Here is a 13,727-nt window from a genome sequence, read left to right as displayed (position 1 = left end):
ACTCATCCTGGAAAAGAATATTTCTTCACAGTTATTTAAAGAAAAGCCTCAAAGCCTGTTACTTAGGATAACTTGTCTTTTGCCAATGGAAACATCAAGTGTTTTGAGGTAAGCTTCTGCCAGTATGCAGAATCCAGCAACTGACACACTGAATAATTTCACTAAAACACTGAATAACTTCATATTTCTTTAGTAAAAAATAAAACATGAATTTAGAGATTAAGTTTACTTAGTATTTGAATCCCTTTGTCCTTTCATTTTCCTCCTAATATGACAGCAGAGACAATAAAGAACATAAGGAACAGTATCCTCTTATGACAAAATGAAAATGCTCATCTAAATCACATAGACATCCCTGGGGGGAAGGGGGGAAAGAAAAAACCAAACCCAACCCAAACAACTAAACACAAACAAACTAAAACACCAGACTTGGAAGATCAAAACACAAAACCCAAAAGTTTTAGAAAAAAATGACGCTTTTTGTACATGGTATCTCCAACTTTTCTCTTTAGTGGGAAAAGCAATTCTAGTAACTTTTATATAAACATTCACAGTATCACCAAATTAAATTCATCATACAATCAATCTATTCAGATCTCAGCTCTAGGATTATCATCTCAACGGCTGTTTACTTTTTACATTTATTCCACCTAACTGGAGAACACCAGCAAGAGGTAGGATGCCTGTTACTCCTGATCTCAAAATGCAAATGGGGTGTGAGCAACAGAAATGACATTGTCTTGTCTTAGCTTTCAGAGGGTCTTCCACTAGAACAGTTATAAGTATCCACCAGAAGATTTTAATAGCAATAAAATCAATATAATAATTATAATATAACAATAATAGCAGCAGATCTTTTCACAGCTTACAAATTCAGTTTCTTCATGTCATAATCAGTACCTGTAACCATCAGTGCTTCCCATTTGTTGGGAGGACAGAAACATGCTAGTTCTATTTAGTCTTCAAATAAATGACGTATTTAGCCAGGGAACTTGAGTTTTCAGAGCCACAAATGCTGCATGTTTGTGCAGTAGTGAAAAATGAAACAAAGCCCCACTTACAGTGTAGTTAGTGAAATAGGATGAGAAACCTTATATTCCAGTGACATAGAACAAAACAAGAAATATCACTGCTAATACATAAATCTCAACCCACTGTGTGGTGCACACTACTCAGTACAGGTCACTGTTGAGAGAGATTACTGCTTTAGAACTCAAGTGCCAGGCATAGCAATTCAAGCCATAGTTAATGGCTTATGCCACAATCATTAATCCAAGCCATAGTTAATACTGTACTGAAACATTTCTCTGCAGACATCATTTCATTTAAGCTTTAGCATCCAAATCACTAAGGTTAGCTTGTATCAGTCTAAATCTGTTAGGTTGAATGATACTAACATTTTGTCTCCAGCAGTCATTCCTACTTTCATTCGGCAACTCCCTAGTTTTAAAATCTCCATTAGATACATAATTATGTTACAAAGGGAAAAAGAGGTTTTCAAAACCAGAGGGAATTAAAATGCACTGTCAGAGAGAAATCATTTATAAACTAATGGCATGGCCTGCAGCATTCATTAAATGTAGGCTTCTCAGTAGTAATAAATGCTAATTAAATTTGCAAATCAATTTTCACAATAACCTGTTTTCACCTACAAATAAATGCTTCTTAACAGTTTTCAGTCTTGGCTTCAACTTCAAATTACCCTAAGAATTGCTATAGGCTAATTCCCTTCCAAATAGCCAAATGTATGAAAACTTTTATCAACATAAAAGGACATTCTAGAAAGTTATTACAGCGTCACAAATCATTAAAAAATGTTAAGAAAAACAATATTTACTACTTCAAGTTACATGTAGAATCACTGAAGTGAAATCATGTCTATTTTACACTAGCAGTTCATGAAATTAAAACAAACATACATTCTTTTAACAGTCTTTGGAGTGTAGTATGCAACTATGGAATTGTACAAATATGAAAAATATCCTTGCTGTAGTCAGACAACTAAAAAGGTAATGAATCAACTCCAAACAAAATCAAGCCTTTCCAGTAATGAGTTCTGTAACAAGCTGGAAACCAAAGTACTTACTAAACCAGCAGACAAGGACGTAGGCTATGAAGACTTTAACAATTTCAAGAGAGAAGGCAAAGAACTTTTTAAAACCATCAGAGTAACTTCATTCATAAGACATTAGAAACTAAATGACTGCTATAAAATACAGCATGCTACAAAAACATGTTTCTTATTCTAAAAACGTGAAAGCAAAAATCTATCCCTGTTCTGAAGGACGTTCAAAAATCAAATACAGATACAGAATATACTTTCCACATCATAAGTCTATTTCTAATTCAGTGAAAAACTGAGTGACAGTATCTATTACAAAGTACAGAAAATGTAATAAGTTTATTCCAACAAGCTTGAGACGACATTTTTAAGTAAAAAATCAAAACAACCCCCCCACTATTTTTAAGGCTTTTTTTCCTTAAATCTAGGTTTTCCTCTGATACAAACTGCACACAGATAAAAACAATGTAACACATTTATTCATTTGAGGAAGACTGACAAATTCAAACTCCATTTTTTCTTTATTCCAAAACAGCATTGAAAGTTTCTTGGTATATCATAAAAAGTAAAAAGAAAAAAGGAAGACTTTTAACTAAGTTTCTAGAGTATTTAACTCCCATGTTGAACAGGAGAGAAAAAAATAATTTTACTTTAGGTATGCCAGATATCATCACATTTAAGTGTTGCAAAACAAAACTAAGCCTATAAAAAGCCATACAAAAAATTTAATTAAGTGTATAGGAAAATTTATATCTAAAATAATAATCGAAAAGATGTTCTCAAAAGTAAATTTTTTTCTTCTGGCAATCAAAAATGTGTATTGTGATAAGATCCTTAATTTAAAAATATTTGTTTCTTTTCTACTTTTAGAAAGATAACAAGGAAATAATGAAAGCAGTTGACAACTTCAGGAATCCAGATAATTAACTGAATTTATTAAGTACTATACACACATTCATAGGAAAACACAGTAAGTGCTACTCACTTTAACAAGCGTTTCAGGAGACACTTCTTCATCTGGGACCCAAAGTTTTGTTGTCTTTTTTCCTGGAAGCTAAACCAAATGTTACACTTGTTAAACTACTGTTACTCTTCAGTGAAACTTGCTGTAACCTCCTCTTTTCTGTTTGCTTATGAACACAATACAGCAGCACAACCTGGTCTGTATCTTATAGAAATAACCATTTCAGAAGTGAGATATTGTTCTTACTTCATTATTCAAGTATCAGCAAATTTAAGATTAATAAAGGGTTTTGTTGTTGTTGTTGTTACCTGAAAACTATTGCTTTAGATTGTGATAGCTATTGTTTTGAAAGTAACTTCCACTTTCCATATCCAGTAGATGGAACTTCAAGCACATTGTTTGAGAGAGTAAATCTTTCCCTAAACAATTGCTAACAATGCACAAGTTCAGTTTTTGACTTTATAGTCACTATCAATACAAAAGTACTCAAATATTGAAATTCACAGTCTTCCATTTAAACAGTGTATTTTCCTTTCAAATGTATTATACTTAGTAAAAAAATCAGAACTTGCTCACTCGAAATACGAAACTGAGAGAAGTTATAACAATTTTCCCATTTTTAACAAAAGACAAGTCAGGAGCAATCAAATGCTGTACTGTACAGCTTGTCACTATCGTAAGGTCTACCAAATCAGTAGTACTGCCCTTTCCTGTACTGTGGATTTTCAGTGTAGTCAAACAGTACACATGGAAATCAAAAGACAACCATATACAAAAAGTAGAACCAGCACGCCAAAAAATTTTCCCAAGTACTTGCTGAGTATCATTGTACAGGAGAACCAGAATCTTAATACAGGGTTATTAAAATACTTACCCTATCATTCATTAGCAAATCTTTAACAATAAAAGTAGCAACCAAAGATTTCAAAGGGGCAGCAAACTGATCAGGTGCTAGCATGGCTATATGGCCAATAGTAACCAAAGGTGTAATGAGATGCTCAAAATTGCTTGGATCCAGACTTTTATGCAGTGGCTAGAACAAAGGCAAAAAATTCAGGTATTACTGATACAATCTGTGTCTTATCGAGGAGATGGGAATAACAGCTTTATACCAAGTTGTTCATGTCTATTTCTATTTCAGAAGTACAATTCTAAAAGAGCTATTGACTATTTAGATTTAAAGATACATTCACCAACACACAAAGTCTCCTACAAATCAAAAGAAACATCAAGATGACAGACAAAATATTTATCACATCCGGATAGTTCAAAAAGTGGCAGCTCAAGCAGGACCATCAGGAAACAATGGATTAAAAAGCCTATTTTTTTGTCAGAGAACAATATCTCAAAATAGCAATTTCAGTAATGGACCGCGATTCAGCCTTCAAGATAAAAGCCTGATGGGCACTAATTAAAAAGAAGATTTACAGTTATACTATAAAATTTATTTAATTAGTCTCTACCATAATTCAGTTCTCCATAATTTCTGAAACCATTTAAATACTTTTGACCATTCTCAACAAGAGTAGTGTACAGTTCCTCTTCCCACAAACAGTTCATGGTTCTAGCACATAGTCCAACACTTGGTTTTATTCTATCAACTGTTAAAATACATAACCCTAAACATGATGGATCATTAGATAGAAAAACATCCTCTGCTACCATTTTTCAGGCCAAAACCATGAGAACAAAAGGAAAGAGGAAAAACATTTTTTCTAAATTAACTACAACTTGTTACATGTAATAAATGTAATTACACATGTAATATAAAAGATCAATAAAAAGTAACTTAGTTATTTTAATTTTACCTCAAATATCTGTGCAAACTGTGTTTCCTTGCTGGAAAATATTGCATGGATGCAGTGAATAGCATACTTGGCTTGACGAGGTGGTCCCTTTTTAGCTTTATGATGCAACACGGGAAGCAAAGCACTACACAAAAGTGTAGCAAAATAAACAAACAAAGAGATAAATATCTTTTCACAAATCTTCCAAAATAACAAACTAGCAAAAAAAAAATACAGATATACATATAAAGAGCACATCACCCCTGCAAAAGTGCTAATTCTTTTGGTTTGGGTAATTTCTTTTCTTAAAAAAAAAAAAAGAAAAAAGTTTACATATATAGCTTGCAAGTAAAAAGCAGATGAAATATCATGTGGTAAAACAAGCATTTATATCTGCACAAGTTACTACATGTTCTTTTGGAAATATTCTTGCCTACACGTTACTATTAAATTGTAAAGAATGTTTTTACACTGCCATATATATAATATATATATATATATATATACATACACAATTCAGGAAAAAACAACTAATTCTGAAGGACAACAACATAAATTATAGCAGTATCACTGACATATCAGCTGTCACTACTTTGGATATATTCATTTCACTTCCATTCTTCAAAAAGCACTATATTTTACAGTCATTCAAAATCTCTTTCCTGCTTTACCTAAAGAAATACTTTCTTCCACAGGAATGCAGGATAATGCTACAAGTAAAAGGAAGAGAACTTCCAAAATCCTATACAGTAAAGAACACTACTCAGAGGAAGATATACAACTTACGATCGTATGTGAGGAAAGTCTTCTTCAATTTTACTTCCTGTATTTTTGAAAATTTGTAATGCAGCTTCCGCCACTTTTTCATCATCCATTTTCAAGCAAGCAAGGAGAGATTCAAAAGTTTCAGCTGAATGAAACGAGATAGGGTGCGTAAACGACAGTACCTGCCAAAATATGATGAAAGTCATGTTAATTAAAGGTCCGCTTACATTAGGACATTACATCAAGCATCATCTTCCACTGCCATACTGGAACATTTACAATGATCTGCCTGGTTTTGTCCCATGATGCACGATTCTCTTCTTCTGACTTCTTTTTTTTGGTACCACCTAAACTTCTCTGTCTTTATACACAATCTCATTAATTTATTTCTCCAGTCTCAATTTCTTCTATTATTGTGTACGTGGACTTCTCAGTGGCTACATCTACATTAGCAAGTATTGGGTTACAGCAGAAGCAGGTCTTTAAAGAAACACAATTGATGCTGAGGAAGCAATATCCATGTTTCAGGAGTTTTACTTCAGAGTATTTCTAGACTGTCTAAATCCACTTTAGCCACTGCAACACAACATGTGCTTCTGAAGCTCATCTCATATTTTGTTCCTCTGAAAGGAATCCAGCTTATGTGCTCCAAGACTTCATGCCTGTTTGCTAAGTGGAAAAACTGATTGTGCTCTGAAGTGTAATTCCTTCCTCTAAAATAGCAACACAGACATACCCAGTAGGGTCTCTAGTCCCTCAAGCTTTCTAAAGCAGCTTAGCAGATCCTGTACCTCTCCTTCAGATTCTTGGACTTGATTGTTTTCAAGTATGACAGTCTTCCCATGTCAAAAAAAATTAAATAAAATAAAAAAATCCTCATTTGTTTCTCCCTGAAATTTTGCCTTCTCAAAGTGGCTGTTGATTATTAGCCTCTTTCCAGATAATATTCTGACCCATGGCAGAGAAACGATCCTCAAAATCTAGGAACTTCTTCACACAGTTTTCTATTTTACCCCAGTTACTTTCCTCCCCACTTTATTGCATGCCATTCTCTTTGCCAGACTATATGAGTATGTAAGTACTGACTTGAAAGCCTTCATTCAAATATATAGTCCTTCACAACATGGTTCATTCTTACTCAGATCCATTGTTGTGTTACTGACTTTTTGCACTTTTATCTAAATGTGCACATCTGGCTAAAGAGCCACACACTCTCAGATTAATCTACTCAGTCCTTAGTTGATCTAAAATACTCTGAAAACTTCAGTATGGTAGTCCTTTAGATTTTCAGGCCTCTGAAGTCAACCCACAGCTGGACTACTTGATGGGGTTTGCTATGTTAATTGAGTCAATTTATGAGGAACTCTGAGGAACCACAGTGTTATACTGATATACAGGTATACCAGTACAAGAAGTAGTATAATTATCTTCACAAATAACTGAATTCACATTCTAATAATGAAAACTCAGCTGCTGCTGTCTCCCACATGACTATTTCTGACTTCCAGAAAAGCTTCTAAATTATTTACAAAATAATCTTACTTATGTGTCACATAAGATAAGCACAGAGAACAAAAGCCAAACCAGTATTCTTGCATGTAGGCACTACATGTTTATTGCTAGAAAGTATGACTGGTAATTGAAAATTTATTTTAACTAAGTTCTTTTAGAAAGTTTCACATGCTCACTGACCACCAAGACGATACTTGCCTTTAGCAATTCAAGACCTGCTCTGATTGCCTGATCAGTAGGCACACCCTCATCTTCATCATCAGCCGTTCCATCTATGGACTTGTTTACTTGCTTGATAAGGGCACTGAAGAGGAAAACAAAATATGACCTTGTAGTTACTGGAATTCCACCATGTATCACTATTTTAATAAGTTTAAGATATAATCTTATTAAAAGAACTTATTTAAACAAATATGTTTTAAAACAAATATGTCAACTACATACATATTCTGGTTGCTCTCATCTCCTACCTAAATCAAAACTTATGAGCATTTAATTAAAAACATTTATCTACAGTGAATTAAGAACTATATACAAATTACCCTGGAAGGATCACCAAAATAAGAGTTGGAGAACTACAAGCAACAAATTCAAGTAAGAATTATGGTGAGGTTATTACCTGCTACAGATTCTTAATAATTGATGGAAAACAACTGTTTACAATGTCTAGTCTCTAACCAAGAGGAAAAAAAATAACCATTAAACAGTTGTGCTAAGAGCTGATGACAAATTTAAAAGACCTATCTCCTGCATATTTCTTCTTGACAGTAAAGTTTATCTCAAATACTGCTGTTAAATAATTTCAGCAATTACATTTTCGCCCCTCCCGTAACTTCACTGTCTTACTCTTCCTTAAAGTTTTGATGCCTCATCACCATAATCTACTTCCTCAGTTAAATTACTGTTTATGTCACTATGAGCTAATATTCTGGGTGGAATGCTTCAGCTGAATAGCCTGGACAGAAATTTCTTTTAAAACAAGTCAGCTGGTCACAAACCACAATTTATCCATCACCAACACATCCTTTTTAACTGATAGGTTGTCCCAGCTATGCTGAATGATAATTCATTTGTTTCTGTGGCTATATTCTGAACGAGGACACGAAATCCCCTATCAACATGAAACAGAAGAAAATACTGCAGGTCACCAAGCCTTAAACCACACCCAACCAATTCATTACTGCTTGCGCTTAAAGAAAAAGCAAGAAACCCCAATTTCAGACCCTGTAATCTACAGCCAATAACATACACAAAAATACCTGATGGATTCAGTATCAATATGTACAGGAGCAATTCTCTCGAGAAGAAACTTTATCATTTCCAGGAAAGGATTTGTTGGTTGTTTTGGATTGCCCAACTTCTTCGTTATTTCTCTCTGAAAAAAAATTTCCATTAAATTTCTAATCAATTCTGTTCCAAAATTATTCACTTTTTAAAAGCAGTTCTTACCACACATCCTTCAGCCTGTTTGCAAGAACATGTAGGGCTAACAAGCATTTCTAACTGACTTCTTATTTTTTCATCATCTTCTAGAACTTGTGTGAATTTTTTCATGAAATCTTGAGCTTTCCCTGGATCAGGAAGGTTTCCTTTAAGTAAGCAAAATAAATCACAATTTATTTTCATAAGTATCAGTATTGTAAATTACTCAAGTTTGGAATGTCATACCAAGAAATCTTCTATGTCTGCTTAAATTAGCCAAGAAAGGAAGGGAAGGAAATCACCAAAACCAAACAAACCACACAAGAAAACAAGAAAAAATTGCAACAAGCTAAAACAAACAAACAAAAACCCACCACACCAAACAAGCAAAAAGAAAAACCACAAAAAAATCACAAATCACTATATACCTCAAAATGTACAGACATATCTACAAGAACACTAATTTCTATAAATTTCCCCTCAGTATTTGCTTTCCTTGCCCTTCACACTCATTTTTCAGCAAGTCTCCTTGTTCTTGTTAATAATGTTAACAGTTAAAGATTGACCTCAGAATGCAAAGCCTACACACCACAGCAAAATATATTCTGTATATAGATCACCTGATGTGACAAGTATGAAAAACATCAAAAGGGTATTTTTGCTAAATTACCTATTTACTAAACATAAGCCTTACAACAGCTTAAAACATTCAAAAAAGAGCTTTTAAAATGCATGTCTTAAACTACATACTTATTTTATATTTAGATTTTATATTATAGGAAGAAAATTTATTGGCAAATGATCAGCACGCTATTCAGTGTGCTTCATGTTTTTCCTACACTCAGTGTTAAGCAAAGCTGGCACAGAATGTGGGATAGGACTACAGGATAGTTAGTTCAAAACAAGTTCTACTGTGAAATTGTTTTGCTGTATTTTTTTAATGCAATCCAGAACTAAAAGTATCAGAAAAAAATAAAAGCTGATCAAAAAAGATCTGGAACACAGCCAACAAAGCAGCAAGGTTCAGTTTTTCCTCCACCTTTTTTTTAAAAAACACAGTCTTACATAGTATCTTTTTTGTCGGAACAGTTGGCATTTTTTAAGAAAAGGTGGATTTATAAACAAAAATTTCAGGATTGCAAAGCAAGTTTTTTTCTCCATACTGGTTTTAATGCTACTGGCATAGTGTGCTGGGGGGAACAATAAGTGTTGCTTTGGGGTCGGTGGGTTTTTACTTTGTTGATAGTTCAGTTTACACAGTAGTTCTTCATTTTCCAAAGTGCCTACCCTGCTACTGACATCCAAAGTCTTTTGCATTCACTCAATGACATTTAGAATGTAACCAACACCTCAAAAGACAAGTAAGTTAGTATATAGTTTAGTAGTTTAGTTAACATTACATATATTCTAAAATAAATGCTAAAATAGACATTAACATCCTAGATCATCTAGATTTTGTCCATAACAGATGCAGCCAAAATGTTATGTGATAAGCTTCATGACTGACGACTTCTTACAGTAAGAAAGCAATTCTGCTTAGAGTTGCCTTCATTCTTTAAAGCATATTGCTTACATCACATTTATCATTTGTTTTAACTTTTATCTGCTGCAAAACTTCTTTTTATAAGATTATAGCAAATGATTTTTGAAGCAAGAAAGCAATATAATTCAACGGTAATTTTTAGATAGTGTAAGTACTTTTACTGACTTACTTGTTATAACCATCACTTTTGAGAATATAGCTTTACTGCTGGCATCTGTCTGCAAGTCACAAAAGAAAAATGGATTAAGTAAACATTTTACATTATTTATTTTCACTTGAAGATTGAGTGAGAAAGATTCCATATTGCATTATCAATAAGTCAGCACCCATTTTGCTAACACATCAGTGTGTTAGAAATCAAAACCACCCCTGCAAATTTAATGCTAGACAGTTACAGGAAGTAAAAGGTAGATCATACCTACACTTATGTAAAATATTTTTACCTTTCAATCTACTATATAACTTATGAACAGCTCAAATGGGTTATTTCTGTAACTGTTTTCCATCCAAAGCCTGAGTATATAATGTCAAAAGAATGCTGTCATTTTATTTAACTTTTCTCCTTCAGCAATGGTATACAAGAGCTGCAATTTATGCTTTTGCTCTTCAGAAAAGTAAATTGTCTTAGAGGTAAGTTTCATGTCTATTCTGTCTCAGGTTAGGAAAATTATGATCAACAGTAATAAAAAGTTTCTTAACGTGTTTTCAGTCTCCTCAATAGTGCTTAGACCTGGGAGACTCTGAAGAGGAAAAATGGAGAACACCTGTAGAGTTTCACTAAATAGCAAAAAGGTTTTCAAAGATGAGAAAAACAGCAGACTAGGAAGTTCAAAGATTTATAATTACAGAACAATGTAGGTTGGCAGTGACAATAGTAGGTCACCTAGTTGAACTGCCTACTCAAGGTAGGGCCAACTCAGATCAGGTTTTGCTTCAGGCCTTATCTAGTTGCATTTTAAGTATTTACAAGTATTTACAAGGACGAAGATTTCACAATGTCTCTGGGCTACCTGTTCCCATATTTGACCACCTTTACTGAAACTCTTTTTTTCCTTACTACCTAATCAAAGTTTCATTGTGACAACTTCTGTATGCTACTTCTATTCTTCTTTATCTCTGAGAGCTCTCACAAGGCCTCCAACTGCCACAGGGATAATATCCATAAAAGAACAAATCAACAACTCAGCTGTCATGATGGAGAAATTAGACTGAAGCAAAAAAGCTTGTATGGTAACACCAAGCCATATTCTAAAAGGTTACTAGTTAATTTCGGTTTTGTTTCCTGAAAGAAAACAAAGTTTTCATAGCTCTGAATGGCTAATGGATATTTGTCTCAAGATTATTATGTGGACTGTATGCCCCTCCAGTTTATGGTTATGAAAATGCAGTCTTATCTTAAACACAATGATTTAATCATATTAACTATCAACTGGGGGGACCCCCAGAAAAGCCACACAAGGAGCACCACAAAAATAAAGAGTTATGGTTAAAATAGCTAGGCAACTGTTTTGGAAATAATGAGCGTGTTCTGGGCTAACGGACAGCTGCTGCCGTGACCCATGTACGAGGAAGTCAGGACTGCCCTGTACCAGTCAAAGTCACTTCCAGTCAGCAGTATAACCAACAAACCAACTCAATATACACCAAAATTTCAAACAGAGGAACCTACAGTGCCACTGAAAAAACAGAGGAGACACTGCAGAAAGTATGACTCTAAAGCGACAGTGGAGAAATCCATGCTGAAGCAGTGGGTAAGGAACAAGTAGCATTAAAAGGAAGTGGACCACAATGCCCTGACCCACATCCCCTGTGCTGCCACCACCTCAAAGGGATGGAGTATAGTGAGTGGTGAGGGGCCTGGAGATCGCAAAGTGGGAAGAGAGGTGCCTGAAGGGGAGTCAAAAGCTGTTTCTCTAAGTGTTTGTCTGCTTTTATTTCTCATTACCAAAATAAATAACTAAAAGTTTATGTTAATTGACAAATTCCCTGACTCAAAACTGTTTTGCTGCCTGCAGTGGCACCTCAGACTATCACAAGCCCCCTAAATTCTCCCATGCAGTCTTGTTACTCAAGTGTAGAGAATTAGCATTTAAGAGCAAAAAGCAGGATAAAATCCAGATGGACAAATGCAAACATGTTAACAGCATACACGGTCATGAACGCAATGCTTATGCTGCAATTTATCAAAACCTACACGTTTAATTCCATATCATACTTGGTATTTTACAATTGAGAAAGAACTTTCACCAGAACTCCCTGAAAACAAAAGGAAAAGTTGAAATTTCACTTTCAACTGAAATGCAGAAAATATTAAGAAACTAACTCAGGTATTAAATGCATAAAGGTATTTAAACTACACTAAATAATAAAAAAATAGTACATGAAAAGCATTTCAATACAATCACCAAAATACAATCAATTATTGTTGTACTAGCATTTACTGCACATAGAATTTAATACATTACAGCATGTTTTAAATACACTAAGTCAAAATTATGAACTTCACTGCAGTCTCTCTGTTGGCAATACATTAGCATTTCTAAGCAGATACATTAGATGATCCAACCACACAGTTGCCCACTCTTCTTGATTCGGGTAATTCTGGCAAATGGATAATTCATTAAATTCACCATGGTATGACTATATATGTATATAGAAAATAAAAATCACACACAGAGACACATAGAAATGTGAGCATGGCAACACTTTATATTATTTCTCTTAAAAAAGTACCAGATTAAACTTCTGGCTTTAAGTTTTACTTATATTCCAAACCATATCAAGAATTTCATCTTATAATTCCTCTACCCCAAACATGAGTATGAACATAACATAACTAAAGCAAATCTAAATTTACTTTATGAAAATACTCTAAATGCAAAATAATTTTTCATTTTTCCCTTCTAAGCAAATTTGTAAACAAAAAAAATAAATTGTAGTCTGGTATCTCCAATACAATATTTAAAAAGTTTCCAAGAGGGGAGATAAAAAAGCAACCTGTTGGGACAAAAATACTCCAATTTCTTCAAAGTTACTAATCATACATAAGAAGTGAAGAGGATATAGGTACTTTTTCTTAATTACTTGATTTGGCAGTCAAAAATAATATGCTGGTTTTACCCTCTTTTAAGAGTCAGAACAGTCTTGGCAAGATGTAACTAAACATGGGAGAAAATATTTTAGTATTAAAATGACTGGCAAAATAATTTATAAATTTCTCTAACATACATTTTCCTCTTCAATTTTACTAACAAAATGTATACACATTTCCTACAGCAAGCGTAGTCTGGTGGAGTATCAGTTAACTTTCACAATATTTTCTATCTGTTATTAAAAATAAGCTTGAGATAATAAAACAAATGGAATTAAAAACCAGTATATTAACTAAAACTGTATGTTCACCAGGGGATAAAGATAATTTGAACTCACTTTAGGTTGTTTTATTAGGTCAACTAAATCCTTTACTTGATGTCGTAGCAGATTTTGACATTTCCACATTTCATTCAGTGCTCTAAAAAAAAGTGAAAAACTTAAGAGTTGTCAAAATTGTCTATTCAATGAATAACACAACAGTCCAAAACAAGTCTTTACATTCTTTTCAACTTCAGACTCAGAACTTTACTTATCACCTGAACTTTCGCCATTGTCTACATTTCCTAGTAGGACAATATG

The 13,727-nt window shown here is 33.7% G+C and overlaps 1 protein-coding gene across 5 annotated transcripts in view; it reads right to left on the bottom strand.

Annotated features, from left to right (window-relative positions):
- The window catches only part of PDS5B (PDS5 cohesin associated factor B), a 77,754-nt gene that overhangs the window by 27,799 nt on the left and 36,228 nt on the right, over nucleotides 1–13,727 (bottom strand). For all 5 annotated transcript variants that reach the window (XM_018071253.1, XM_018071255.1, XM_018071254.1 and 2 more), the window contains exons 13-21: nucleotides 13,485–13,566; nucleotides 10,225–10,273; nucleotides 8,540–8,679; nucleotides 8,350–8,465; nucleotides 7,289–7,394; nucleotides 5,600–5,760; nucleotides 4,835–4,958; nucleotides 3,901–4,059; nucleotides 3,048–3,116 (exon numbers count right to left, since the gene is read on the bottom strand). In XM_018071253.1, the coding sequence (XP_017926742.1) occupies nucleotides 3,048–3,116; nucleotides 3,901–4,059; nucleotides 4,835–4,958; nucleotides 5,600–5,760; nucleotides 7,289–7,394; nucleotides 8,350–8,465; nucleotides 8,540–8,679; nucleotides 10,225–10,273; nucleotides 13,485–13,566 (1,006 nt within the window). The remainder of the gene's footprint in view (nucleotides 1–3,047; nucleotides 3,117–3,900; nucleotides 4,060–4,834; nucleotides 4,959–5,599; nucleotides 5,761–7,288; nucleotides 7,395–8,349; nucleotides 8,466–8,539; nucleotides 8,680–10,224; nucleotides 10,274–13,484; nucleotides 13,567–13,727) is intronic.

This window comes from Manacus vitellinus, unplaced genomic scaffold, assembly GCF_001715985.3.
Source record: "Manacus vitellinus isolate BGI_N305 unplaced genomic scaffold, ASM171598v3 scaffold_2_pilon, whole genome shotgun sequence".
Classification (NCBI taxonomy): domain Eukaryota; kingdom Metazoa; phylum Chordata; class Aves; order Passeriformes; family Pipridae; genus Manacus; species Manacus vitellinus.
This window is presented reverse-complemented; position numbering and strand designations above follow the sequence as displayed.